The sequence below is a fragment of the Sturnira hondurensis genome, unplaced genomic scaffold, assembly GCF_014824575.4.
Source record: "Sturnira hondurensis isolate 20B ecotype Veracruz unplaced genomic scaffold, ASM1482457v3 Scaffold0001221, whole genome shotgun sequence".
In the NCBI taxonomy this organism is placed as follows: Eukaryota; Metazoa; Chordata; class Mammalia; order Chiroptera; family Phyllostomidae; genus Sturnira; species Sturnira hondurensis.
The window spans coordinates 6,488,855-6,515,584 of record NW_028073852.1 but is presented as its reverse complement, the minus strand read 5'-3'; the positions used below and the strand labels follow the sequence as shown (position 1 = coordinate 6,515,584).

At 59.3% G+C, this 26,730-nt stretch overlaps 1 protein-coding gene across 7 annotated transcripts; it reads left to right on the top strand.

Annotated features, from left to right (window-relative positions):
- Positions 1-353: 353 nt before the first annotated feature.
- Positions 354-26,462, top strand: FMNL1 (formin like 1). 7 transcript variants are annotated; one of them, XM_037067166.1, is made up of 28 exons: positions 354-826; positions 9,531-9,614; positions 11,108-11,191; positions 11,879-11,952; positions 12,316-12,399; positions 12,777-12,914; positions 13,207-13,224; positions 14,748-14,856; positions 15,457-15,533; positions 15,752-15,845; positions 16,950-17,024; positions 17,291-17,401; positions 19,506-19,655; positions 20,153-20,254; positions 20,442-20,694; positions 20,950-21,237; positions 21,408-21,532; positions 22,178-22,380; positions 22,822-23,056; positions 23,223-23,291; positions 23,938-24,018; positions 24,105-24,234; positions 24,392-24,555; positions 24,806-24,907; positions 25,028-25,123; positions 25,375-25,495; positions 25,655-25,753; positions 26,009-26,100. In XM_037067166.1, exons 1-27 carry the CDS (start codon positions 698-700, stop codon positions 25,744-25,746), a joined length of 3,288 nt encoding a protein of 1,095 aa, XP_036923061.1. In that variant the 5' UTR covers positions 354-697; the 3' UTR covers positions 25,747-25,753; positions 26,009-26,100. The 7 variants fall into 7 exon arrangements, with proteins under 7 accessions (XP_036923061.1, XP_036923022.1, XP_036923042.1 ...); XM_037067127.1 differs by having other exon boundaries at positions 355-826; positions 11,108-11,221; XM_037067147.1 differs by lacking the exon at positions 25,655-25,753 and having other exon boundaries at positions 357-826; positions 26,009-26,462.
- The last annotated feature ends 268 nt before the right edge of the window (positions 26,463-26,730 follow it).

Below are 26,730 nucleotides of genomic sequence, written 5' to 3'. Positions count from 1 at the left end.
CCCTTCGTGGTCACGATTCTCCGCTCAGAGGTTTGTCTCCTCCAGCCCCCAGCCATGACCCCATTCACCCAGACCCCACCAATTCCCAGCTCGGAGCGAGGGAGAGCCTGCGGTTCTAGGACCCGGAGGCGCTGCCTTACGCGCCGCCGCCTCTGCCCAGCCTCGGTTGCCTCCCGCTCCGGCAGGTGAAGCGGCGCCGGCCGCCCCCTCTGCGGCAGGTGAACCGGGTCGGCAGTCCCCTCCCCGCCGCGCCATGGCTGCGACGGACCCCTGGCCGGCACCCCGAGTCCGCCCCCTCCCTCCAGCCCGCCCCCATGGGGCTGGGTGCGTAGCGGCGGAGGCGAAACGCGGTTTGCGCGCACGGGGAGCGATAGCAGAAGTTAGAGACTCGCCGAGGGGGGAGCCCGCGCCGCAGCTTCCTGCCCCCGGCCCAGCCCTCTGTCCCCGGCGGCCTGCTGCCTGACTTCCTCCCCCCACCCCGCAGCTCACTGCCCCGCTGCTCGGACGGGCCACCGCGATGGGACGCCGCGCCCCGGCCCCTGCGCGCCGCTGAGCCGAGCTCCCGCCTCGCTGAGCGCCCATCACAGCTGCCAGCCGCTGCTCACCTCGCCCCCCAGGCCTGGAGCCTCCTCCCCCGCCCCCCGGAAAGCTGGATTTCCGAGGCTGGAAGCGCCTGGCCGGCTGGGTGGGGACCACCATGGGCAACGCGGCCGGCAGCGCAGAGCCGCCCGCCGGCTCCGCCGCACCGTCACCCAAGCAGCCCGCTGCACCCAAGCAGCCGATGCCTGCGGCCGGAGAGCTGGAGGAGAGGTTTAACCGGGTCCTGGTGAGTGTGACCTGCCACACTCAGGGCGCGGGCGTGGGGGGGGGGGCGGCTGGAGCACAGCACGCGTCCCCGCCCCCGGGGGCTCAGGTACCGCTTGGAGATCCTCGGCCCAGTGGTCGCCCTCCACCGGGTGTGACTGCCAGTGGCTTCTTTCATAGTGACTTAGCATTCTCCCCCCAAAACTTTCTTCTTCAGTCACCCAGTCTCCCTCCCCAAGACACCCTGTCCCCCCCTCCCCCAGCGCTCTTGGGTGTTAACTAAAGGTATAAGAAAAAATGTCCTGTGAGGAAGTTGGGAGCGGAGCACGGAAAGGGGTTCCGAGGACACCCCTCTCCCCACTGCGCACAGGCCCAGACACCAGGTGCAGGTCTGGAGCATCTGCTGGTGTCCCAGGGTCAGAGATGGAAGGGGTCACACTTTAACCTCCCGGGAGCTGCAGCGGGTCTGAGGTGTTCAGTCCTGATTTGTGCGTCGGTGCATAGGCTGCTGGGAGCTGGGCTGTCAGGTCCTGCCGCGGGCATGTCAGTGTTTCTAAACCCCTATGTCCAGGAGAGGTTGCCTGTGGGTCCTTGGGCATCTCGTTCTACCTACCCAAGGGGTTAAGGTTAGGAAGGGCGGGATCAGGATGGGGTGCTCACTGTGGCTTGGTGCAGAGCAAAAGCCTGGAAGCACCCCACTCTGCCCTCTGTCACCTGCCCCCCCCCCCCCCAGGAACTGGGGGTCTGGGGTCTAGGCCACTAGGGAGGGAGCCATCAGCTCAGGCTGAGCCTAGAGGCAGTCAGGACGTGTTTGGTGGCTGGCAGCGCTAAAGCAAAGTCAGGGTCCCCCAAGACCTGGTGGGAGACAGAAGTGAGGAGAAAGGCCACTCCTTCCCACTTCCCTTTCCCCACCTCAGCCCTGTCCCAGGCTCCCCTCTCTAACTAATTGCCTGGTGGCCTGTCTGCTGTCAGCTCCCTTGCTGGACGCTGGCTGACAGGCGAGGGAGGCCGTGCATTTCCCCAGGGGCACTTCCCAGGATGAGCAGGCTGGCACTGCAGGCCTGAGGGTGGGGGCCCAGAGAGGAGCAGGCAGCTGGCTGGTGGCTCGGTGCTTCTCCCCTCTGCCTCCTTGACATCATTTCCCCTCCCCTGGCCCTTAGGCCCTACTTGCCAGATCCTCTGTACCGCCCCTCCTAACAGTTCCTGGATTTCTTGGCTGCTGCCCCCTCCCAGGAGAAAGGCTAGGAGGAGTTTGGAGGAGCTATGGGGTGGGGTCTGGTCTATCCTTGTGAAGGCATTTTGCTTGATTAGGGGAGAGGGAGGGACTTGGAGGGACACTTCACACCAGGCTAGGCCCTGATTCGCCCATCTCCCCACTTGCTCCCCCTGCCCCAAACCCATGGCCTGGCAAAGATCAGTTGATCTGTGCAGATGGGGAGGGGGGAGAATGAAGACAGACCGTGTCTGGGGGCTGCCTGGGGAGCCTGAGCTGCCGGTGGATCCCTGGACTTGGGCCCACCTAACGAAGCGGGGTGGGGGTGGGGGTGGGGTGGGGACCCGAGTCTCCATTTGCCCCCAAGTGTGTATCTGTGGATGGCAGTGGGGCCGGCTCTCAGGGTGAGGTCCAGGCCTTCTTGTTATACACACTGATGAGGAGGAGCCCTGTGAATAATTCAGACCAGTGCAAAATCCAAAAGTCAAATGGCGAGGTTCTGATGCATGTGTGGGGCTTGATTGCTCTGCTGGCATTTTGGCCTTTGCTCCCATTGGCCAAGTCTGACACCGAATGCCACTGGGAGTCCCTGAGTAGCAGGGTGTGGAGGGTGGAGGCCCCAAGATGGGTCTTAGAGGGTGTCCTGGTGGTGAAGAGGGCTGTGGCTGGGTCAAAATCTAGGGCAGCACCGCCCCCACCCTCAGGAGCCCTAGTGTGTTTACACCTCTCTTTCTTCCTGGGAAGGGGTCCCCTGTCCCTCATCCTGTACAGGCAGAAAGCATCCAGGGAAGCTCACTTGGCTAATTACTTGGCTCCTCTCACTTCCCACCCCCAGGGGCATGTGCTTATACTACGGGGCGACAAGCCTTGCTCCCTCCTTGAGGCTGCCCAAGGCTAAAGATTTGGTTAAACCCACAGGCCTGGCAATGAGTATTGCAGGGTACACCTTCATAGGGGCGCCACCTCCGCAGCCAGAGCGGGTTCCTGTCGTTAGCTATGAGGAGGAGAACCTCAGACTGCTGAGAGTGAGGGGCCACCTCCTCCAGAGACCCCCGGTCTTAATGGGAGAAGCACTCCCTTTGGGGTCCAGTCACTTGGCCCCAGGGAACTTCTTCCTTTCACTTAAGCTCTGCCCTTTCACTCCTGGTAGGGAGTGGGATCCTGAAACCCTAACCACTTGGCTGCTTCTGGCTCTGGGACCCACCTTGTGGGGGGTGGGGGGTGGGAGGTGCCCCCATCATGGCCCACAGTGAGGAGAGGGCTTGCTCTCCCTTTCCCCATGGGCAGCCTTTCTCCCAGGGGTGGGTGCTGGGGGCTACTTTCTAAAGAAGGTTGTCAGAGAGAGGGGTGCCCCTGCTTATAATGTGGGTGGGGAGAGAGAGCAGGTTGAGCCAGGGTTTCCTGCTGCTGCCTTAGCAACAGCGGAGGAGCAATGGCCGCCCAGCCACTCAGGCCTGTTGCAATGGTGGGAGACCAGCCCGCCAAGCTCTGCACTCTCTCCTCTCCTACGCCAGGCGCAGGGCTGAGTGTCTTCCAGCCCCTGCAGGCCTTCCCCTGCCAGGGTGAGGGTTTGGGATGGCAAGGCCCTGTTTCCAGGCCTGCTAGAAGGGCCATGCCTCTGCCGAGGCAGTGGACACTCCTGGTCTGCCTGGGCAGGGAGGAGCCTGTCCTTGGGGCAATGGGATGATCAAGGGAAGGTGCCCAGGATGCTGTGCTGAAGGCCAAGAGTGATGCTGGTACCCAGGAGGAGGTTGCGCCAGTTGGAGAAGAATTTGCTTGATGGGGCTTCATGGCCTGGAGTGCCCTTAGCATGTGCCTAGGGTCACGGGCACTTGGCCAGGCTGTGTGGGGAGGTCAGGACAGCCCCAAGCAGGGTACGGAGGCTGGGGTCCTGCTTTCAGCTGGGCCCCTTCCCTGCTGGGGCCAGGTGGAGATCTCCAGTCTGTTGGCCTGTGACAGAGACACAGTCTCCTTGACCAGTTCCCTCCTCTGGGGTGGGGCCGATGAAGCATGCGGGCATGTAGCTGGGGCGGGGGGTCACTCAGGCCCTGTGCCCCCCCCTCCCTCGGGTGTCTCACAGAGGATCCCAATGCAGTTGTGGCCATGTGGTCAGATGTTGGGCTGGGCAGAGGCTGTGAGCTGACATTCCCAGCAGGCAGGGTTGGCACAGGCTGACCCTGGAACCCAGGGTTGTGGTGGGCATGATTCACAGTGAGTGACATCTGGAGCCGGTTGGCAAAGAGCTGGGTGAGATGGGCAGGAGCAGGTGGGGCTGCTTTTGGGGGCCGCCTGTGCATTCTTCCCGGGAACATGGAGCACTGGGAGGTGGCTTGGGCCCCCTGCCTCTGCCCTGCTACTCACAGGAAGGGCAGAGTAGCTTCCTGGGTTGGGGGTCATGGCACTTGGGGGTGGAATTCTGTCTTTGCCACTCTGAGCTCCAGTTCTCTTTATGTGTAAGAAGAGAATGATGGTGGCCTTCTAGGATGGTTGGAGGGATGGAGCAGAGTTGCAGAGTTAACGAGCGCTTGCTCAATGCCTGACGGGGAGTAGGTGCCCTGTCAACGTCTCCACCGGGAGGAAGATGAGGGAGTCGGTCTGGTCCTCTGCATCTCCGAGCCCTTCTGGGTGAAAGAGCCCAGCTCTGCCTCTCCCCCCACCCCCATGACAAGACCAGCCCAGGTTGCTGTCTTTAGCCATGGGGGGCCAGGCTGCTCTCCCTGCCATCACGCAGGTTAGGAACAGTGGGGCCTCGACTGAAAACTGCCTGATGGCCGGAAACCACGAGAGGGAGGGCCCACCTCTCTTAGAGGGTGGGGCCCCGGTGGTGCTAACGGTAGCTGGTAGCTGTGTGCACATGCGGAGGGGGTGGTGAGGCCTCCACTTCCCTCTGAGAGAGGGTGTGCTGTGGGGGGGGGGTTCCCCAGTGAGTAAGAGCTCAGTGTGGGCAACAACAGGAAGCACAGGGTGCTGGGTGGCAGGAAGTGGGGCTGGCTGTTCCTGGTTCCTCCGACGGGGGAATGGGGCCAAGCTGTCTGCAGAAGACCCTAGGGGGTCAGGACCCACATTTGTCATAGTCCTCAGTGCTCCTTCTTCTGAGAAAAGTGAATCTTCTTACCAGCTTGCCAGCCAGGTCACCTGGAGCAAGACACTTAATCTCTCTGTGCCTCGGTTTCCCATTTGTGAAGTGGGGATTGTCATAGTATCGATTCTGTAGGCTTGTTGTTGAGGTTTAAATGACCTCATAGATGTGAAGCACTTAGAACTGAACCTAGCACGGAGTGTTTTGGGAGAATTTATTATGTTGCTGTGCTGCTCCCAGCCTGGCCTTACGGGCCGTCCCTCTGCCCTGGCTCCCACCCTGCCCGGCCCTGGTCCCTGCTGTGGGAGCCCTTGACCCCAGTGGGAGGAGCTGCTAGCTTTGGGGGTTCTCAGCATCTGATTCTAGGCCCAGGTTACCCATCAACCCTCTCCTGTAAGCCTGGGATCTCTTGTAAGAGCCCCAGAAAATCTCTATGGCGGAATTTTTTTAAGTGGAAAAAGTGGATTGTTTTTGGAGATTGGCTGAGCCGTCCGAAGCCCAGGAAGAGGCCAGAGAGATGTGGGTTGGGGGGAGATGGATGGGGAAGTGGGGACGGGGGACAGGGCCGCTTCTAGGCTCATCAGGCAGTGGAACTGCTGCAGAGCCGGTCTGAGACTGGGTTGGTACCCAAGTTCAAGAGCATCTGGGGCTGGAAAGGGTGGGCATCAAGGGGAGAGGGTGGGTAGGTGGATTGGAATGAGTCTCAGGTCAAACGAAAGTGAAACTGGAGGGTGTGGCTGTGTCCTGATGTAGCCAGAGCCCTTTCAGTCCCCAGGGACACCCCCTGATGTCAACACTGGGAGGGGCATAGTGTAAACCTTGCAAGGGGGTGGTCTTGGGTAGGTGAGGCTGGAGGCCCCTCCCACACTCTTGAGAGGGAGGGGCTGGGAAGGAGGAGACCTACCCCCACCCGTTCGAATAGAAGCATTGGGAAATCAGGCCCTTTCCTTAGCTATGCACCAGGAGATGACTCCTCCTTCTCTTCCTGACCCAAAGCATAAAGGGCAGCTGGGAAAGGGGGCTGAAGGGTCTGTTCATTCTTGGCCAAGCCTTGGTGATGGATCTGTTCCATCTGGATGTTTTCACTGACTTCCACAAGCCACGCGACCCCTCACCTCGGCATCATAGATGAACTCCCCACCACCCCCAGTCTGTGAAATGCCTCTTCACTCTGGTGCATCAGCAAAGGGTGTTATTATTGGGGTGTTCCCAGGAGTTTTGTGAGTCTATGAGGTGGCAGGGAAGCGTGCCCACTTTATGGAGGAGGAAGCTGAGGCTCAAAGAGCAAAGAAGCTATAGGGCTGGTGGGCCCAGAGCTGGGCCTTGCGTTGTAGCTACCCCTTGCCCCTTTCCCCTCACAGGAGGCACACCTGACCGCCCCCCTCTTTGGTTCCAGTCTGAGTTTGGCCGGCCAGACCCCTGCTTGTCCCCCAGCGCCCAGCCCCATAGTGCTGTTTCCCCCCGAGGGCCCGGGGTCTGGGGGTCCGTTCTTGTTCTGCAGGGTGGCCTCACCCCACTCAGAGTGAGTGGCACCCACTAGCCCTGCTCCCGCTCCCTAGGGTGCCTGTCTTCTCGGTGGGCACAACCAAAGAACAGCTGCTAATTAGGGCTCAGCACTGTCAGAGCTATTTCTGATTTCGGAGCCTAAATTTAGCCTGACTGGCAGGCTGGTATGTAGGCCCGGGGGCCTGAGGAGGCCCAGGTGGAGAAGGGACAGAGGGGGCCCTGTCCTCCACTACTGTCGGGACAGGTGTGTCAGCTCTGTCAGATGCTCCCCCTCCCCACTAACAACCAAGGGGCCCGTCCTGGACCAGGGCACTGGTTCAGAGACAGCTCTGGGCTCGGGGCCCACCCAGCTCCCCTCTTACGGGTTTCATAACCTTGGGCAGGTCACCAGTCTGTGCCTGCACCTGTAAGATGGGAATACTAACGGTGGACTAACAGTGCCTGTGACGATGGCAAGGGCACGTGGTGGTCATCCCAGCGAGGGCTCAGAGCAAAAGCTGCCCCCGCAACTGTTGGGGGCATCACTGTGGCTAGTTGCTGCCTCCAGAAGTGCCCTTGGCGTCGTCCCAGGAACCAAATGGGTCCCTGGGGTGGGTGAGGGCCCAGAAGGACCCACGTCAGGACATAGTTGTCCCCTCTAGCGCTCAGCCACCCCACAGCCCCTGCTCCCTTCCTCTTCTCTGGTTCTGGCCTCTGCCCCAGTCTCTTTGTTGTCGCCTTCCCTCTCTCCCTGCTTCCTCCTTCCCCCTCAGCCTTGCCTCCTACCTGGGCCCTGACCTACCCTGGATCACTGCGGGGTGGGGATGGATCAGGGGGAGCGTGGTGGGGGAGAGGAGAGAATGGTACCAGGGAGGCCTCCCTGGCCCAGCAGGACCCTCCCCAAGGCCCCTGTCTGGAGAGCCCCTCCCAAGCGGCGGGAGCTGCACTGGCTGGTGTGGGGTTGGGGGAGGTAACAGATGAGACAGCAGCAGTTCCCTCAGTCGGGGCTCACTTTCACAATGGGGGTGAGGAATGACGTATCCCCATGCCCAGCCATGCCAGGGCAGTGGGGTGGGGGCGGGTAGAGGGGCGGTTCCCCCTCTCAACGGGAACCCCAGACGGAAAGCTTGGGCAATGGGGGTTGAGAGCACCCAGCTTCCTGTTTGGGGCTGACCAAAGGCAGTGATTTTGGGGATGAGGTCTGGCCAGAGACCCAGACAAGGCTCAGCACCCCAGAGAGGAAGCTGGCTGAGGAGCCTCAGGTGGGGGTGGCCCCCTGTCTGTTCTAGCTGGGGCCTTTTCTCTTGGGCAGCGTGAGCGGGTGGTAGGGGTGTCCTCTCACGGCACCGAGGAGACTCAGAGCTCCTTTTTGGGGTCTGGCACGTGGTAGGTCCTCAATAAGCCAGGGGTTAACTGAATCGGGGTGAATCGGCATCATCTTCTGGGTCTTTTGGGAAGACACGCTAAGTCCTGGAGGTCCGGGGGGGCCCAGAGGGCTGACAACGCCCGTGATTCCGCAGCCCGAGGTGGGACCCTGCGCGAGCCCCAGCTCATGTCCTGTGGGTAAGAAGATCGACAGGGACACCGCGCCCATGTCACATGTTGCCTGAGGGGGACCTAGGCAGGGCGGTGCTGACGATTCTTAGCCCCTGAGGGGAGTCCCAGCCTGCGCCACCAGCACCACAGACCCAGCACACAGTCACCTCGCCCTACACCCTGTGGCCGGTGACCTTTCCCTGGAATTTCCCCTCCTCCACCTACGAGCCATGATGCACCTACTTGGAACTCCCTGCCCTCTGACCTCAGCATCTAGGCCTGTCCCTGCCTCCTTCCTTCCAGAAGTGACGACATGGGAGGGGCTGCAGGACGGGGAAGAAGAAAGCTGCCGTCTGTCATGGCTGCAAGAAGTTTCCTCTTTTAAAAAAATTACCTTTTATTGATTATGCTATTACAGTTGACCCAACTTTTCCCCCTCTGCCCTCCTCCACCCAGCACCCCCACTCCCTCAAGCCAGCTCCACACCATTGTTTACGTCTGTGGGTCACGTGTATAAGTTCTTTGTCTACTCTATTTTTTACTGTACTTTCCATCCCCATGGCTGTTCTGCAACTACCTACTTGTGCTTCTTTTTTTTTTAAGATTTTATTTATTTTATTTTTAGAGAGAGGGGAAGGGAGGGAGAAAAAGCGGGAGAGAAACATCAATGCATGGTTGCTTTTTGCATGCCCCCTTCTGGGGACCCAGCCTGCAACCCAGGCATGTGCCCTGACTGGGAATTGAACCGGCGACCCCTTGGTCTGTAGCCCATGCTCAATCCACTGAGCTATACCTGTCAAGGCCTACTGTGCTTCTTAATCCCCTCACCTCTTCACCCATTCTCCTGCACCCCCTCCCATGGGACAACATCTGGGAACTAACTTCTTTTCTGCGAGTTTTCTGGTGTTTGTGCGACACTGGTGTCTGGGCCAGGAGAGTGTGCAGTTGGCACCTGGTGGCATGTGGGCGGCACTTGGGCCTGGTTGCAAATGGCCCCCCTGTTAGCTTCTCACCCAAATGGGGGAAAAGAAGATACCCCCTTATCACACGCAGGGAGATGAGCCCAGAGGTGCTCGAGGCCCCAGGAAGTTAGGCTGAGAACCACACCCCTGCCCGCACAGCACGGGTGCCAGGGAGGAGGGGTGGGGCCCCCGAGCTCAGGCCTGGAGGCCGGCACACTCGGACTCACACCCCTGTCCCTTTCTTGAGGTCCGGCCTGGGGCAAGGGCTCCACCTCTGCACTTCGGTCTTCTCATTGGCCAATGCTACTTACCTCCCAGAGTGAGGGTGACTGGGATTCGTGTGAACAACAGACCTACTTAGGGGGCTGTTCCCTGAAGATGCCCATGCTCCACCCCCACCCCCTACTGGGGCCCCAGGCTCAGGGTCTTTACCTTGTCTTCCCCTCCCCAGAACTGCATGAACTTGCCCCCGGACAAGGTCCAGCTGCTGAGCCAGTATGACAATGAGAAGAAGTGGGAGCTCATCTGTGACCAGGTGGGTACTGGGACGCTTCTACTGCCGGGACTCCCTGCCCTGGCCAGGCTGGGACTGGCAGGAGAGGGGCGCTGCCAGGCCACTCAAAGGACCAGGACCCCGCCCAGAGGCCAGTACAGAATCTGGGGAGGGTGCTGGGATGCTGGGGTCATCTGCAGGACTCTGGAATCCCCCTCTTTTGGACATGGTCCTCCCTGGGGACCTTATGAATCCTGAGCGGGGCTGGGTCTGTCATCTGAAGAGCTGGCAGGGACTTCTGAGTTTCCTGGAGCAGCCTCTGTCCACCCTTCAGCTCTGGGTTGGGAAAGGGAGGGGGTAAGCCCAGGGTTGGACATTTTTCCTGACCCCAGGGGAGATGGGCAGGATCCCTGTCTTCCTTTCACCTTGGGTCCAGAGGAGCTGCCCTCAACAAGCGGCTTGCCAAGGCCACGCAGTTACCAAGCGGTGCGTCAGGGACTAGAACCCCTGTACCCTGGGCTCAGTCAGGTGCCGGGCTCACCACCTTCCCAGCTCACCGGCTGCTGGGCCCTTCCAGCTTTCAGGGCTGCTGTCCATGGTAGCAGGAGGACCCCTCCCACTGCAGGGGTAGGGAGGGGCCTGGTTGCCTTACTGGTTTAGGATGGAGGGAGGCTGGCCTGTGGCGGTGGAGGCTGGGGTGGGGTGTGGGGAGCAGGGAGTCTCCCCTGGGAGCCTGGGCTAGGCCTACAGCAGCTGCTAATGGATGGGAGGAGCTGGCAGAGCAGGAGTTGGGGGGTGGGGGTAGGGAAAGGGCTGGGCCTTGGGGAGAGGGTGGGAGCTGCCACCAGAGGCTTGGGGGCTGTAGTAGGGGTCCCTGCCACTTGGCCTGGTCTCTCAGGTTGGAGCTCAAAGGCCTAGGAGAGGTGGGAGGTGGAGAGCTGGGCAGGTCGAGGGGTCTGGGTTGGGAGGGAGGGGAGCCCCTCAGGGTGGGAGGCCTTTGATGTGGCCCCCTCCTCTTTGTGTGAGTAGCTACTGGAGCCCTGGGTGGGGCTGGGGAGTCAGGAGTGCAGGAGATGGGTACGCACAGGTGCCTACCATCCCAGGTGAATGGAGAGCCCAGGTCATGTCCTGGGGAAGGGGCCGTCCACCCACGGAGGGCCTGGTCCCTTCATAGAGCCCCACCAAGTGTTCCTCTTCCCAGTGCTCCCAGCTGGGGGGTGGGTGTGGCCAGGGTGGGCGGGGGATGGGAGGGTACCCCCTACTGGCCTGTCTGAGTCCCCTCCTCCCAGGGTGGGGTGCATGGCCCGCCTGACCCCTCTGTACTGCACCCCAAGGCTGTGCTAGGGCTGTGGCCTGTGAGGCCACAGTGGGAAGGAGAGGCCAGGCCTGGGACTGGATGATAGGTTATGCCTTTGGTATGTCACAGGGGTCTTTAGCAGCCTGGGACCTTGGTCACAGCCAAGAATGGGATCCTAGGACAAGGGCCGGTCACTTGTCCTGGCTGGTTCCCTGTGCACCCCCTACCCTCTCCCCAGGAGCGGTTTCAAGTCAAGAACCCTCCCACGGCCTACATCCAGAAGCTGAAGAGCTACCTGGAAACTGGTGGGGTCAGCCGAAAGGTAGCAGCGGATTGGATGTCCAACCTAGGGGTACACGTCTCCCCCTTTTTCTCTGTCCCTCTCCCCTGCCCCTCTAGCTCTGGGCAGCCAGAGTAACTGTGTGTAAACTTCCCTGTGGCTGTGTGGGTGCACGAGAGTGTGTGTTCACAGGGGCCTGAGAGTGCCCTGGGCAGGCACTCGCACAGGTTCCTCTGCAGAGCCTGTGTGTGCTTACACGGGCACAAGTGTGTGTACTCGTGTAGGTGTTTTGCCCTGTGTGTCCGTGCACGGTGTGCTTTCTTGGGCACCTAGGGATGTGCGTGCACCCTTGAGTCCATGTACAGGGTGTGTGCGCGCCCCGTGCATTCCCGAATGGACGTGTGGGCACCTTTGCTCTGTGTGCCCTGGGTGCTTCTGTCTGGATGCATGTGTGTATGTACCGGAGTGTTTGTGTTTGAATGTGTGTGTGCCCTCGTCCCTGCTGCGTCACGTGTGCTGCGTGTCTGTGAATGGAGGTGTGTGTGTACCCTGAGTGTGCCCGGGGGAGTAGGGGTAGCCTAGGAATGCTGACTCTGTCAGGCAGGTGTGTGGAGGTGGCGGTGGGTGAAAGGTCAGGTGTGGGGGAAGGGCTGGCTGCTGCCTTGGGGCTTGGTGGGCCTGTGTGAGGTTGGGCTCCACCCACCAGACTCCCCTGTTCTTGGCCTCCAGTTTAAGAGGCGAGTTCAGGAGTCCACTCAGGTGCTGCGGGAGCTGGAGATCTCCTTGAGGACAAACCACATTGGGTGAGCTAGGGCTCAGAGTTCCCTCTGGAGGGCCCGGGAGAGCTCTTGCTCCAGGCAGTCCCTGGAGCTTCCCTTGCCGATCCCCTGCCCTGCACCAGCGATGTCTGTGGGCCACCTCCGGGGGAGGGTGTCCAAGACAGCTGCCCTGCCTCCTCTCCTACCCACCCCTGGAGGCGTTGGCTGGACTTTGCATCTTGCCTGAGCCTCTAGCAACCTCAGGCATCACTGGGTCTTTGATGGGGGCTGCTTGGTGTCTTCCCCCGGGGCAGGGGGCAGTGCACCCAGGGCCCATGCCTGCTCTGGGCATCCACTCTGGGCAGGACCTCCATCCTGGCTGGAACTCAGGGAGCCCTTGCCCCACAGGTGGGTGCAGGAGTTTCTCAATGAGGAGAACCGTGGCCTGGATGTGCTCCTCGAGTACTTGGCCTTTGCTCAGTGCTCTGTCACGTAAGTGCCCCTCCCTGGCCCTCATGCTGCTCCTTGGAGTCTTGGTCCATCCCTGTACCTTGCCATTCCTCTGGTCACTTCTACGCGGTACAGCCAAAGCCTACCCTGGAACCTGCACTTGGCCTTGCACGATGCCCCCTCCTGAAGGCCTGCGTGAATAGGGAGGGATGTATCTTGGGGTGGCCAACTGGGACATGGTGTCTTACCCTTCTGTTCCCCATTCCTTCTCCCCTACTACGCCCAGCATTGTGCCAAGAACACAGCCTCCTCTTCCAACCCCCTAGTCTCTCCTGCAGAACTGTCCCTCCCCTCATTCCCCCCACTCCTCTCTTCAGTGCCCCCGCAGTGCTGGCCTCCAACCCCTCTCTGACCCCCAGGTACGACATGGAGAGCACAGACAACGGCACCCCCAGCTCAGAGAAGAGCAAGCCCCTGGAGCAGTCCGTGGAAGATCTCAGCAAGGGCTCCCCACCATCCTTGGCGTCACAGCCCAAGAGTCGCCACCTGACCATCAAGTATGTGGGCCCCATGGTGGGGTGATGGGGAGAATGGAGAAATCCCCCCCAGACCGCTGCACCCAGCCAGCTTCCCTCTGGGCCCTTGGGGATGGGGGGAGGGGTGGCCTGGCATTGGGGATCAGAGTAAGGGCCTCAGACAGAGCTTGGGACATGGTGTGTTAATAAGCTTTCAGGGGTGGGCACGTAGAGGCTAGAATCTGGGTGGATCTGAAATAAGGAAGGGGTTTCGGGGTCAGTGGGACCCCTCTTGTACCCATCTAATCCCAATTTTCTTCCATGCGGCCTCCAGGTGCCCCCCATCTCCCCGGTACGTAGCTGCCTGGGGGCAGGTGCATGTCTGGTGGACTCCCGGGTGGTGGGGTGGGGTGAGGCCACTGATGCCCCTGGGTTTAGCTGCTAGGGATAGGTCACCCCACCCTAACTTAGGGCCTCCTGTTGGGAGGTGGGGAGAGGGAAGGAGATGGCCCTGGAGCCTCATGTGGACGCTTAGCTTCCTTTCTTCCTACTTTGGGTCTGGGGGACTAACTTCCCATTAAGACCCAAATGCTCACAACATTTCTTCATTCATTCATTCCCTCATTGAGTGAACATTTTTTAACATTTAACGTATCAGTCATGGTAGCAGGTGCTCAGGAGACTGATTACCCTGCCCTTGGGACTCCCTGGTCTAGTAGGGGACAGTGTGTGACAGGATGTCATGGAGGTGTGACTGGGAGCTCTGAGAAGAGAGGTGGCCACTGCCTGGGGCATCGGGAAGGCTTCCCAGAAGAGATGGCACGGGAACCATGTCTTATGATGAGGGCTTCACAGTCAGTGATGGGGACGGGGAAGGGCACTCCAGGCAGAGGGAAGAGCATGAGCAAAGGCTCGGAGGCACAGCTGAGCAACCGTGAGAGAAGGGTGATGTGGCAGGCAGAGGGGCCTCACAGGGCGTGGTATGTGACAGACAGAGCTGTCAGGAGGACCTGGCGTGGCCATCACAACTGGCAGGTTCTGCAAGGCGAAAAAATTACTTTTTTTCATTTTTTAAAAAAGATTTTACTTATTTACTTTTAAAGGGGAAGGGAGGGAGAAAGAGAGGGAAAAAACCATCAGTGTGTGGTTGCCTCTCGCACGCCCCCTACTGGGGACCTGGCTTGCAACCCAGGCCTGTGCCCTGACTGGGAATCGAACCAGCGACCCCTTGCTTCCCAGGCCAGCACTCAATCCACTGAGCCACACTAGCCAGGGAAAAAAAAAATCATGATTTTTAGGAGAGAGTTATCAAACACACATAGAGCGCCCACTCTGAGCCAGGCACTGCTCCGAGCACATACCACAGTCCCAAGGACTCTATCAGGGAGGTGCTATTATTACCATTACTGTTTTAAAAGTGAGGAAACTGAGGCACAGGGGGAATTCAGCAACTTGGCCAGTGAGTGGAGAGCTGGGGTTTGAAGCAAGGCAGTCAGAATTCAGAGTCCCACTCCCAAGATGGAAGATAAGCCCATGGGGCTGGCAGCCGAAGCGCCACCTTGTGGAGGGCGTTTCTGTGGCGGTTCCCAAGCGTTGACTGTCTTTTCTTATTGGCTCTCCACGCCCACAGCGCAGTCACCCTTCTGAAGGCCATGCTGTTGTTAAGGGTCTTTGCTTTCCCGATCCCCCCTCACAGCCTCCCCTGCATGCCAGCCCCAGGCCTCGGGACCGAGGATGCCTTTCTGCCCCTGGCTAGCCTCTTTGGCTGGGTAGATGTGCCCGCCTCTTGTCCCAGAGGCCATCTTGAGTGGTGGGGGGACTGGGAAGCTGGGTTTGGGGCTCTGACCCCTGCCGCCTCCTCCGCACCCCATCCAGGTTGACCCCGGCCCACAGCAGGAAGACCCTGCGGAACTCCCGCATCGTCAGCCAGAAGGATGACGTCCACGTGTGCATCATGTGCTTGCGGGCAATCATGAACTACCAGGTCGGTCCACCAGGCCGGTCTTCACTGGGGGGGGGGCGGGCACCCACGCTGCTGAGGCTCCAGGACTGCCTGTGCCCCGACTAGTCCTTCACTAGAGAGCCTGGGCATCTGGGCTGTTGACTCAGGGTCTTGAAGCTGACAGTCTCGAGGGGGAGCCCAGATTTCTGACCCTTCCGGGTCAGGTCCCCTAGAACACCCCAGGCATGACGAGGAGTCTGGGTGTGTGTGCCCTCACGTGGGGACCTATGCAAACCCACCAAGAAAAGCCCACCACCAGGCCCAGGGCTGAAACGACGGCCCTGGGTCATTGCATCTGGAGAAGTGATTGGTGAAGCTGGGCCTCCCTCCCTCAGCCTTTGAGGACTCACTGTGCAGGGGCTGAGTCCTGGCACTGACTTTCGAACAGACAAAAGTATTTAAAAAGAGGGGCCAGGCTTTGGCCACCACAGAAGAGCTTGTGGGTGGATATAAAGAACTCCCTCGTCTCGAGGGCAGTCAGAGACCAGAAGGGCATGGCACTGGCAGTCCCAGCGGGTCTGGGCAGGAGGCTGCTGGCAGCCCTGGGGGTCTGCCTGGAGCTGACCTCTCCCCTGTCCCCAGTCCGGCTTCAGCCTCGTCATGACCCACCCAGCCTGTGTCAATGAGATCGCTCTGAGTCTCAACAACAAGAACCCCAGGTGAGATCCAGGCCCCTAACCTTCATGTCCAGATTCTCCTGCCACTTAACCCCTTGCCTCCTCTGCCCACCCCCGCCCCGGCCCCCGTTCTCAGGACTGGGGCTCGGGCTCATCCCACCCTGCCCGTCAGCTTCCTTGTTCCACGCATGCCCGGCCTCCGCACACCCTTGCTGCGGGGCCCGCTGCCCTCGAGGGACACCCTGCCCTCCTCTCCCCAGAACCAAGGCCCTGGTGCTGGAGCTGCTGGCGGCCGTGTGCCTGGTGAGGGGAGGGCACGACATCATTCTCGCAGCCTTTGACAACTTCAAGGAGGTACTGGGGGCCCCACCCAAAGATGTCTTTGTCCTCTAGTGTTGCTCAGAGCCCTGAGGCTGGCAGCTGTGGCCTCTGCTGGGGGTGTTGGGTGGACATTTGGGGAACACAGGGTGGGACAGTCTGGAGTGGGGAGCTCTGAAGAGAAGGCGCAGAATCACATGGAGGCACTGCCTGGGGCAACAGGGACAGTTACGGACATCTGCTGACCCTCAGCCTTTTCGGATCTAAGCTAAACTTGACCTATACATCTCACAGTTGCTGATTCTGGTTCACCGCTCACAAGAAGTAAATGCTTGAGAGTATGACGCAGAAGGCAGCATACAGCCTTCCTTCCTTTAATGAGTATTCATTGAGCACCTCCTGTGTGTCAGGCACAGACTGGGCACTTGACATACACTGGTGATCAGTGAACAAAAGAAATAAGGCAGGGACCCCAGGCCAGCGTGGCTCAGTTGGTTGGGGGTTGTCCTGCAAACTGCAAGGTTGCCGGTTCAGTTCCAGGTTGGGGCAGAAGCCTGGGTTGTGGTTGGGGAGCATGTGGACGGCAACCAGTATACGATGTTTCCCTCTCTCCTTCTCATACACATTGATGTTTCTCTCCTCTTTCTTCCTCCCTTTCCCTCTCTAAAATCAAACATTAAAATTAAGTTTAAAAAATTTTGAAAAAGAAGACATAAGGCAGGGAAAGACAGATAAACGACAACAGAATAAACGACCAAACTGCATGTTAGAAAGGAATGAATGCCATGTGGAGAGTCAGGGCTGCTGTTGGGGGAGGGGAGCTGCTGGTGGGGTGGGCATAGAAGCCTCCTCGAGAGGGCGAGATTTGAGCAAAGCTGTGACGGAAGTGAGGGACTCGGCGTGGCGGCCCTCTCAAGCAAGAGCATGCCAGACAGATGGGTCAGCAGCGCGAATGCCCGCGGCGGGAATGTGCCAGTGTGGCCGGAGGGGAGTAAGGCATGGGGAGTGGTTCTGAGCAGAAGAGGGATGCGGCCTTAGATTTAACTTGAGAGGAGCCTTTAGAGGCTCGAGGGTGGCAGCTGGAAGGTGGCTTAGGAGGTGTGCCCCTGGGCCCTCCGTGACAGCCATCCCCCTACCCAGGTGTGTGGGGAGCAGCACCGTTTTGAAAAGCTGATGGAGTACTTCCGGAACGAAGACAGCAACATCGACTTCATGGTGAGCGCAGGGGCCTGGCCCGGGTTTGAGTGTCTACCCTGCAAAGTGTGAGGGCTGATGGCTGGTGGGGGAGGGGTGGATGTGATGTCAGAGATGGATGTGATGTCAGGGGGGTGACGTGGGGAGAAATGGGTAGGGACCAGGCTGGGTTAGTGGAGTCAGATGTGCACAGAGGGAGGGGACTTGGGAGGTAAGTGGAAGGCAGAAGGCACTGAGGACCCCCCACCCAGAGGATCATAGACCTGCTCATGTCTCCCACCCCCCAGGTAGCCTGCATGCAGTTCATCAACATTGTGGTGCACTCAGTGGAGAACATGAACTTCCGTGTCTTCCTACAATATGAGTTTACCCACCTGGGCCTGGACTTGTACTTGGAGGTGAGCCCTGCACTCTCCCTCAGGCTGAACCATCTGCCCATTGCAGAGTATGACTCAGTGGTTGGCAGCATGGATTTTGGGGTCAGGCAGACCTGGGTTCAAATTCGGGCTCTGCCACTTCCTAGCTCATGTGACTTTGGATAGGGCTCTTCTCTCTGAGCCTCAGTTTTCCCATCTGTAAAACAGGAGACTCTTAGAGATAATAATGATTTGGTAGGATGGTGTCTGCCACATAACAGGCACCCAGCCCATGGCGCCAGGCACTGGAACAGGCTCTAGGTGGCCCTGGCCTGGCTTCAGGAGCACGTAAAGGGGGGTGCAGAGACACCAGGCTCACCCTGGGTGGATCCCGGTTATGGGGCTGTTCTTTGCCCTGGGGAAGGTGGGCAGAAGGGCTCGGTGCTTCCTGGCCTGAGTGTGGAAGCTGGCACTTTCTTCTCTGATACCTTTGGGAGGCTTCCTAGAGGAGCAGAGCCTTTGGGGTTGGATTTCCTTTATTTATTTACATTTAAAAAACTATCATTTATTCTATTACAGTCATCTCAATTTTTCCCCTTTGCCCTCCTCTGCTCAGCCTACCCCCCGTCACAGTCAGTCCCTACGCTGTTGTCCATGTCCATGGGTCACTCCTACATGCTTTTTGACTGACCCCTCCCCCTCCTTTCCCCCATGACCCCCTCCCCCTTCCGCTGTGGCTGCTGTTTGTTCCATGTTTCCAAGTCTCTGGTTCTAGTTTGCTGGTTAGTTTGTTTTGTTCACTAGATTCCTCTTGTAAGTGAGATCATACGGCGTTTGTCTTTCACTGCCTGGCTTATTTCACTTGGCATAATGCTCTCCAGTTCCAATTATGCTGTCACAAAAGGTCGGAATTGCTTTTTTCGTTTTGCTGCATAGTATTCCGTTGTGTAAAGGTACCACAGTTTTTTAATCCACTCATTTACTGGTGGGCACTTAGGCTGTTTCTAGCACTTGGCTATTGTAAATAGTGCTGCTAGGAACATAGGGGTAAATGAGTTCTTTTGAATTGGTGATTTGGGGTTTTTAGGACACATTCCCAGCAGTGGAGCTGCTGGGTCAGAAAGCAGTTCCATTTTTAGTTTTCTGAGGAAATTCCATACTGTTTTCCAAAGTGGCTGCCGTCCCACCAACAGTGCACTAGGGTTCCCTTTCTCCACATCCTCCTCAGCACTTGTTGTTTGTTGATTTATTAATGATGGCCATTCTGACAGGTGTGAGGTGATATCTCATTGTGGTTTTAATTTGCATCGCCCTGATGGCTAGTGATGCTGAGCATCTTTTCATATGTCTACGGGCCCTCTGTATGTCCTCCTTGGAGAAGTGTCTATTTCGGTCCTTGCCCAGTTTTTAATTGGCTTGTTTGTCTACCTGGTATTGAGTTGTATGAGTTCTTCATATATTTTGGAGATCAAACCATTGTCCAATGTATCATTGGCAAAAATGTTCTCCCATACAGCTGGTCCCCTGGGATTGGATTTGTTAAAGCCAGGATTAATAGCAGGCTAGGGTGCTCTATCTACACAGTGGAGCATTATTCAGCCATAAAAATGAACGAAATACTGAAACGTTCTACAACATATAGGAGCCTTGAAAACTTTATGATAAGTGAAAGAAGCCAGACACAAAACACCCCATAGTGTATGACTCTTTTATGTAAAATGTCCAGAGTAGGTAAGTCCACAGAGACAGTGGATGGGCAGTTGCCGCGGGGTGGGGGTGGGGCGGGGAGGAGGGCACGGGGGGGGGGGGGGGGGNGGGGGGGGGGGGGGGGGGGGGGGGGGGGGGGGGGGGGGGGGGGGGGGGGGGGGTGACTGCTGATGCGGACAGGGCTTCTTTGTGGGGTGACGAAAATGTTCTGGAATTAGACAGTGATGGTTGTGCAACCTTGTGAATATTCTAAAAACTACTGAGTTGTACAGTTTAAAGTAGTGAATTTTGGTCTATGACATTCCATCTCAATACAAAATAAGGGAGGGAAAAAAAGCTGGCTAGGGCTCAGGCCCCTTCCCGTGCCTCTGGCGGCTCCGGCGGGTGTTGGAGAGGCCCCTCACACCAAGCCTCACCCGCCCTTCCATCTGGGAGACAGAGGCTGCGGCTCACGGAGAGCGACAAGCTGCAAGTGCAGATTCAGGCCTACCTGGACAATGTCTTCGATGTGGGCGTGCTGCTGGAGGACACTGAGACCAAGAACGCTGTGCTGGAGCACATGGAGGAGCTGCAGGAGCAGGTGACCCTGGTGAGAGCTGCTCCTGGACTCGGCCCAGAACGCAGTAGGCCCACAGGGCCGAGCACCGGCATCAGGCGCCGGGCCTGACACAGGCATGCCCACCTGACTCCTGAGTTTGACCTTGACTATAAATTCTAAACCCTCTCGGTGTCTTTCTCAGTGAGTGTTCATGGAGCCCCTACCCTGTGCTGGACCTCTGAGGAAGGCAGGCCCCCTCCTCTCTCAGTGTGGGGTGGAACGTCAAGCCCGAGGTCCCTCCCAGCTCAGTGACCTCTTCACCTCCCTCCCCCCATCAGTGGTACCTTGGCTTCCCCTCCTGAGAGAACTTTAGTGTCCTCAGTGCCTCACCCATTTGGGCTCAAGTGCCAAGCTCGGCCCACCCGCTTCTGGGCTCTGCACGTCAGGAAGCCTCCCCCAGCCTTCCAGGCGTGTCTGATGCCTCCCCCTCACTGGTGGTGACAGTGCCCGGCAACGGGTGGGAACTCACCATGTGTCGGGTGCCACAGCTGACAGAGCGGCTTCGGGACGCGGAGAACGAATCCATGGCCAAGATCGCGGAGCTGGAAAAGCAGCTAAGCCAGGCCCGAAAGGAGCTGGAGACCCTGCGGGTGAGGCTGGGGGCAAGGGCCGCGGGCCAGGGGTGAGTGGGCTCCCAAGAGGAGATCAGCTGGGGCTTCTAGCCTCCCTCCACTCTGGTAAGAGAATGGAGCTCAGTGCCAGGCCTGTGGGCGGGCACTGACCCCCCCCCCCCCCCCCCGGGGGTCCNTGCCCCCCCCCCCCCCCCGGGGATTGCAGGAGCGCTACAGCGAATCCACTGCCATGGGAGTCTCCAGGCGTCCTCCTGAGCCTGAGAAGGTGCCTGGCGCTGCCCCAGCGAGGCCCTCGGCCCTAGAGCTGAAGGTGGAGGAGCTGGAGGAGAAGGGGTTAATCCGTGTCCTGCGGGGGCCTGGGGATGCAGTCTCCATCGAGATCCTCCCAGTCACTGTGGCAACTCCAAGCGGCAGTGACGCCCCAACTCTGGGAGTGCCCACTGGTTCCCCCAGCCCAGGTGAGCAGGAGAGCCCAGCTGGTGGGGTAGGGTGGGGCAATCAGCGCCTGGAGAGGGAGCCTAAGGCCATCACCTGCAAGAAGACTTGGGAAAAATAGGTTTGGGTTGTGGGCGCTGCTCAGGTAGGTGCGGATGGGTAGGAAATGGGACCCGTGCGCATGCGTGTGGTGGGGAGGAGGAGACGAGACCACCCAAGGCAAGAAGTTGACACTTTCCTCTCCTTCTTCCTATTCTCCTACTCTCGCCCACCTGCAGCAGAGACGGTTCCCGACGCAGCGGCCCCGCCCCCACCACCCCCGCTGCCTGGCCAACCCTCCCAGCAGGAAGCCGCACTCGGGGCGCCCCCATTGGCCCCGCCCCTCCCAGGCAGCTCGGAGCCCCCGCCACCTCCACCGCTGCCAGGCCTATCGCCCCCACCGCCACCGCCTCCGCCGCCACCACCACCGCCTCCTGGCACAGATGGGCTGGTGCCTCCGCCACCCCCACCGCCTCCGGGAGGTCCCCCTGATGCCGTTGGAGGGCCCAGCCCAGAAACAGGCACCGGTGAGTGGACCACTCAGGGCTGGGAGTAGGAGGCCATGACCCTGGCCTTAGTGTCCTCAGGACTCTCCGACTACCTCCTGCTGGTCCTGCCAGCCCTTGCTGGGTCCTGGTGCCCTCCAGCCACCCCACCCTCTGCAGCCCCAGTACTCACCATTCCTTCCTTGTCCCAGGGGTGAAGGCCAAGAAACCGATCCAGACCAAGTTCCGAATGCCACTCTTAAACTGGGTGGCCCTGAAACCCAACCAGATCACGGGTACCGTCTTCACTGAGCTCAATGATGAGAAGGTGCTGCAGGTGCGTATGGCCTTGCTTGTTGCTGGGGTGGGCGCCAGAGGAGGGGCCTTGCCTGATCATGCTGGGCACTGAGAGTGGTGGCCTCCTCTGCCACCGTTTACAATGACGACACGTGAGCCTGGGCCTGGGCAGTGAGCCACACCGGATCAGCGAATCTAGGAGGCCGCGCATCCTGGCGCCCCGGAGGCTCTCCCTTTTATCCCTGCGGAGGGGCCATCCCTCCTCCCTGTCTGGCCTGTCTCTCCTCCTTCCAGTTCCCTCCACCATCTTCCCACAAACAACCTGGGCTTCAGCCCTTCCAACTCCACTTTGTTTTTCAAAAGGCGCATGTTCTCTGGCTGCCAAGCCATTGCTCAGGCTGTACCCTCTGCCTGGAATATCTCCTTTCCCCTGCTCGGCCCTGGCCAGTTTAGCTCTTCCTTCAGCTATAACTGCTTGGACTCTGCTCCTTTTGCTCCTCAGTGCTCCCCGTGCTTCCCCTGTACCCCCATCAGGGCCTGCAGTCAGGCTGAGTTACTGGTTTGTTTCTCTGCCAGTGGCCAGGCCCCGGCAGGGTAGGTGGCTCTAGTACCGAGCGTGGTGATCAGCCAGGAATATACTAGACCCTAGCCCATCCAGCCCTACTTCCTGTCCCCGCGCCCTCAGGAGCTGGACATGAGTGACTTTGAGGAGCAGTTCAAGACTAAGTCCCAAGGTCCCAGCCTGGACCTCGGCGCTCTCAAGACTAAAGCAGCCCAGAAGGCCCCCAGCAAGGCCACACTCATTGAGGCCAACCGGGCCAAGAACCTGGCCATCACTCTGCGCAAGGGCAACCTGGGGGCTGACCGCATCTGCCAGGCCATCGAGACGTGAGTGCCCCTGCCATGGGCTGGTGGGCACCCCGGCCCCTCTGCTAGTCCAGGGCTATAAAAGAGCCCCAGTGATGGGGCAGAGCTTGCCAAGCTTTACATCAACCCTGGTCAGGGACTAGGGTAGGGAACCTTATTCCCATTTTCAGGCCGAGAAACTGAGGCCGCACTGTGAGGTCACGTCCAGACGGAGATGTTCCCATTCCCTCCCTGCCTCCTTGCCCAGCTGAAGGCACTCAGGCTCAGGCGTTTCAGCAGGACATCTGCCACTGATGTCTGATGGGGGTCCCAGGCTTTTCCCAGTTGCCAACTTCCCTTGACTCCTCTCTTTTGTTTCCTGAAGCTGTTGGCATATAGCAAATCCTGAAGTTCATTTATTCAATCAAGGAAGGGGAGGGGATCTGGTGGGTGTGGGGCAATACCTACCCCCTCTGCCTCCAGCTACGACCTCCAGGCCCTCAGCTTGGACTTCCTGGAGCTGCTGACCCGCTTCCTGCCCACGGAGTATGAGCGCAGCCTCATCGCCCGCTTTGAGAAGGACCAGCGGCCAGTGGAGGAGCTGTCAGAGGAGGATCGCTTCATGCTGCGCTTCAGCCGCATCCCGCGCCTGCCAGAGCGCATGACCACGCTAACCTTCCTAGGCAACTTCCCGGATACTGTCCAGCTGCTCATGCCGGTGTGGGCGGGGCAGGCAGAGTGGTGTGGGCGTGGCCTGGGTTGAGGAGGGGGAGGAGCCTGCCCCAAGCCTGGGCTCCAGGATGGCATTTGTGTGCGCGTGAGCTTCCTACGGGCTTGCTCCTACACAGTCCCAATTGACGTTGCCTCCCCGTTGCCTCCCCCAGCAACTGAATGCCGTCATTGCAGCCTCAATGTCCATTAAGTCCTCCGACAAACTCCGCCAGATCCTGGAGGTGAGTGAGAGCCCAGGGCAAGGGTCTGGGAGGTAGGGTCCACCCTGACCCCTTGCCTGTTCTGTTGACGTTATTGGGAGACTCAGGTCCCGCCCAGCACATCTAGAATGCAACAAATATAATGTTCCCACCTCTCACATACAGGCTCAGGGTGGGGACAAAAGAATAAACTGTCAGAGTTTATTCTTATATTACTTATTTTATTCAAAAGTAAACACAGCTGTAAACCTACTTTTGCCCTGCCCTGTAGACAGCATCACACTTCAGACTCTGCCTGAGGACTCAGTCCCTCTGAGGGTTACTGTGTAATTAGCACAGCACCCACTCCTGCTCAGTGGGGTCCAGGGAACCGGAAGAAATGGCTGTTGGAAAGGTGGTGACCCCACAGCCTAGGAGGAGATGTTGGCAGCACAGTTTTGGGTAGGGATAGCAGAAGATAAAATTGGGCGTGCCATGGTGTTAGCCGTGCGCATGTGCCAAACATGAACACATGCATGTACCTGTGTCATGGACCTGAGGGCTCCGTGGTGGACTGCAGTGAGGGCTGAGTTTGGGGCTCGCTCTCTGCCACCTTTTCTTGTGCAATTGGTGCCTCAGGGCGTTTCCTCAGCCCAGCACCCGGCTGAGCTCTCCCTGCCTCTCCTAGATTGTCCTGGCCTTCGGCAACTACATGAACAGCAGCAAGCGCGGGGCGGCCTATGGCTTCCGGCTCCAGAGTCTGGATGCGGTGAGGGGCGAGAGAGGGGGTTCCTTGGCTCGGGCGATGGGGGAGGAAGGCTGGTGGCCTGTAGCTTATAACAGGTCCTCACGCAGCTGCTGGAGATGAAGTCAACCGACCGAAAGCAGACACTGCTGCACTACCTGGTGAAGGTCATTGCCGAGAAGTACCCACAGCTCACAGGCTTCTACAGTGAACTGCACTTCCTGGACAAAGCAGGCTCAGGTATGGGCGGGCAGACCCCCTGCCCACTCTCATCCTTGGGAGAGGCTCAGCCCTGGGGATTGATACGGGTTGGGAGAAAGCAAGGGGCCCACAGGATGCAAATGGATGGGAAGGCGGCCTCCCTGATTCCCCACCTCTCTACTGCCCCGCCCCCCAGTGTCCCTGGACAGTGTCCTAGGTGATGTGCGCGCCCTGCAGCGAGGCATGGAATTGACCCAGCGGGAGTTCGTGCGGCAGGATGATTGCTTGGTGCTCAAGGAGTTCCTGAGGGCCAACTCACCCACCATGGACAAGCTGCTGGCGGACAGCAAGACAGCTCAGGTAGGTGGGGACAGCCAGGCCCTGGAGGTGGGGAGGGTGGGGGTGTGCTATGGAAGGCTACCTAGGTGGGGTTGAGTAACCAAGGCTTGGAGTGGCGTGGCCACAGCTGGGACACTTTGGGGGGTGGAGCAGGAATGAGACACCGTCTGCCAGGAGAAGCAGAGGTGGAGTGGCTGGTGTGTTAATGTGGGGGGGGGGTGTCAGGTGTCAAGGGGTCCATATTAATGGGGTTGATCGGCTGTGTCTGCAGGAGGCCTACGAGTCTGTGGTGGAGTACTTCGGGGAAAACCCCAAGACTACGTCCCCCTCCATGTTCTTTTCCCTCTTTAGCCACTTCGTCAAGGCCTACAAGGTACATGTTTCTGGGAGGCAGGCTGGTAGCACTGCAGGGTGCGGCATCCTGTCCGTGTGGGTGGAGGGAGGGGTAAATGCAGGAGACCTGGGCTCATGGAGACCTGCCTTGGCCCCTCAGAAAGCTGAGCAGGAGGTGGAACAGTGGAAGAAAGAAGCGGCCACTCAGGAGGCAGGCACTGAGACCCCGGGCAGAGGGGAGCCTCCAGCACCCAAGGTAGGCAGCTGCCCCTGAGCTTGGTCCTGGGATGCAGGGGTGCTTGGCTTCCTCATCCTAAAGATCTGGTGCTCCTCCGCTCCCTCATTTTCACTGGCAGACCCTGCCCAAGGCGAGTAGCCTGGGATGGGAATGGGTTCCTTCTGCTCAAGCCAGCAGTGGGGGCTGGCTCTGGGGGGCCAGATAGCATTTGGCGGTGTAATGGGGAGGGGATCCTGAAACTGCAGCTACGTACCCTCCCCACCCCCCAGTCCCCGCCCAAGGTCCGGCGGCAACAGATGGACCTCATCTCTGAGCTGAAACGGAAGCAGCAGAAGGAGCCACTCATCTATGAGAGTGACCGTGACGGGGCCATTGAGGATATCATCACAGGTGAGGGCTTGGCGGGGACTGGCGTGCACTTGGTCTGTCCTGTGCTTCCTCCGTATACCTCCCCACCCTGGGGGTCTGACTGCCTCACTGCCTCTTTGCTACTTTTCCTGTCTTTTCCCTATCCCCCCCCACCCCGTCCTCCCTCCTAACCCTACTCAGTGCTCAAGACGGTGCCCTTCACGGCCCGCACTGGCAAGCGGACATCCAGGCTCCTCTGTGAGGCCAGCCTGGGAGAGGAGCTCCCCCTCTAGTTCTCAGGTACCTGGGTGGCCTCGTCTCTGAGTCCAGTGGCTTAGCCCCGAGGGCCTTGGGGGGACTGAGGCCTGTTGCCATCCCCCGGTGTGGCTGTGCATGCTGGGCTGTTTGAGGGGGTCTGGTCAACAGAAACGGGTGCCCCCCTCAACGCACGCAACCCGGGTCCCCGGAGGGGTAAGGCCTGCGCCTCCGAGTGGTGGTCCCAACCTCGGGCAGACTCCTTCCTGAAGGGTGAATGCGCTGTCTTCTCTCTGCCAGATCTTCGGAACCAGCCCTACATCCGCGCAGACACAGGCCGCCGCAGCGCTCGCCGGCGACCCCCTGGACCCCCAGTGCAGGTCACCTCGGACCTTTCGCTGTAGCTGCTGTTTCCGCAGAGAGACTTTGGGGGTGGGGGAGGGGGCTAGCCTGGGCACATGGAAGGGGGTCCTCAGCTCGGCTGGGCCGGGCAACCCCTCTGCCACTGTCCCCCGCCGTGAGCCCACCTCAAAAGGGCCTGCGCACCCTCATCTTGCTACAGCGGACAGGATCACTGGCCCTCCCCCCCCCAAGTGCTGCTCACAGCACCCCCCCTCCCCAATAGCCATACTGTACTCAGCCTCAGCGGGAGACCGGCCCGTAACTTATAAAATGCAACTCACCCTACCCGGCCTCCGGGGACTCTCCATGGAACTTATTTTTATACAAGATTAATAAAGATGTTTGCAAAAGATCTGCATCCGCTCTGTGCCCCCGCTACATTCCAGCCTGTTTCATTCAGCAAACGCTTTACTTGTACAAGTTCTTCATAGCAGATATCTGCAAACAGGCTGGCGAAGGGGAATGGGGCTGCTTTTGCACTAGAGTTGGTGGGGAGGGAGCCAGCTTCCAGCGGCGCGTATCCTCCACTGGCTGGTCCGAGGACCCTGCGGGAGCTGAAGGGTCCAGCCAGTTATTCGGGTTGGACACGCTGGGTTAGCTCTCCCTCAGCCCGCCTTGGT

Coding starts and splice junctions, on each gene's coding strand:
- FMNL1 (XM_037067124.1), top strand. CDS start 698: ATGGGCAACGCGGCCGGCAGCGCAGAGCCGCCCGCCGGCTCCGCCGCA. Junction 11,953..12,315: donor TTGAGGACAAACCACATTGG/GTGAGCTAGGGC, acceptor CTTGCCCCACAG/GTGGGTGCAGGAGTTTCTCA. Junction 15,534..15,751: donor CTCAACAACAAGAACCCCAG/GTGAGATCCAGG, acceptor TCCTCTCCCCAG/AACCAAGGCCCTGGTGCTGG.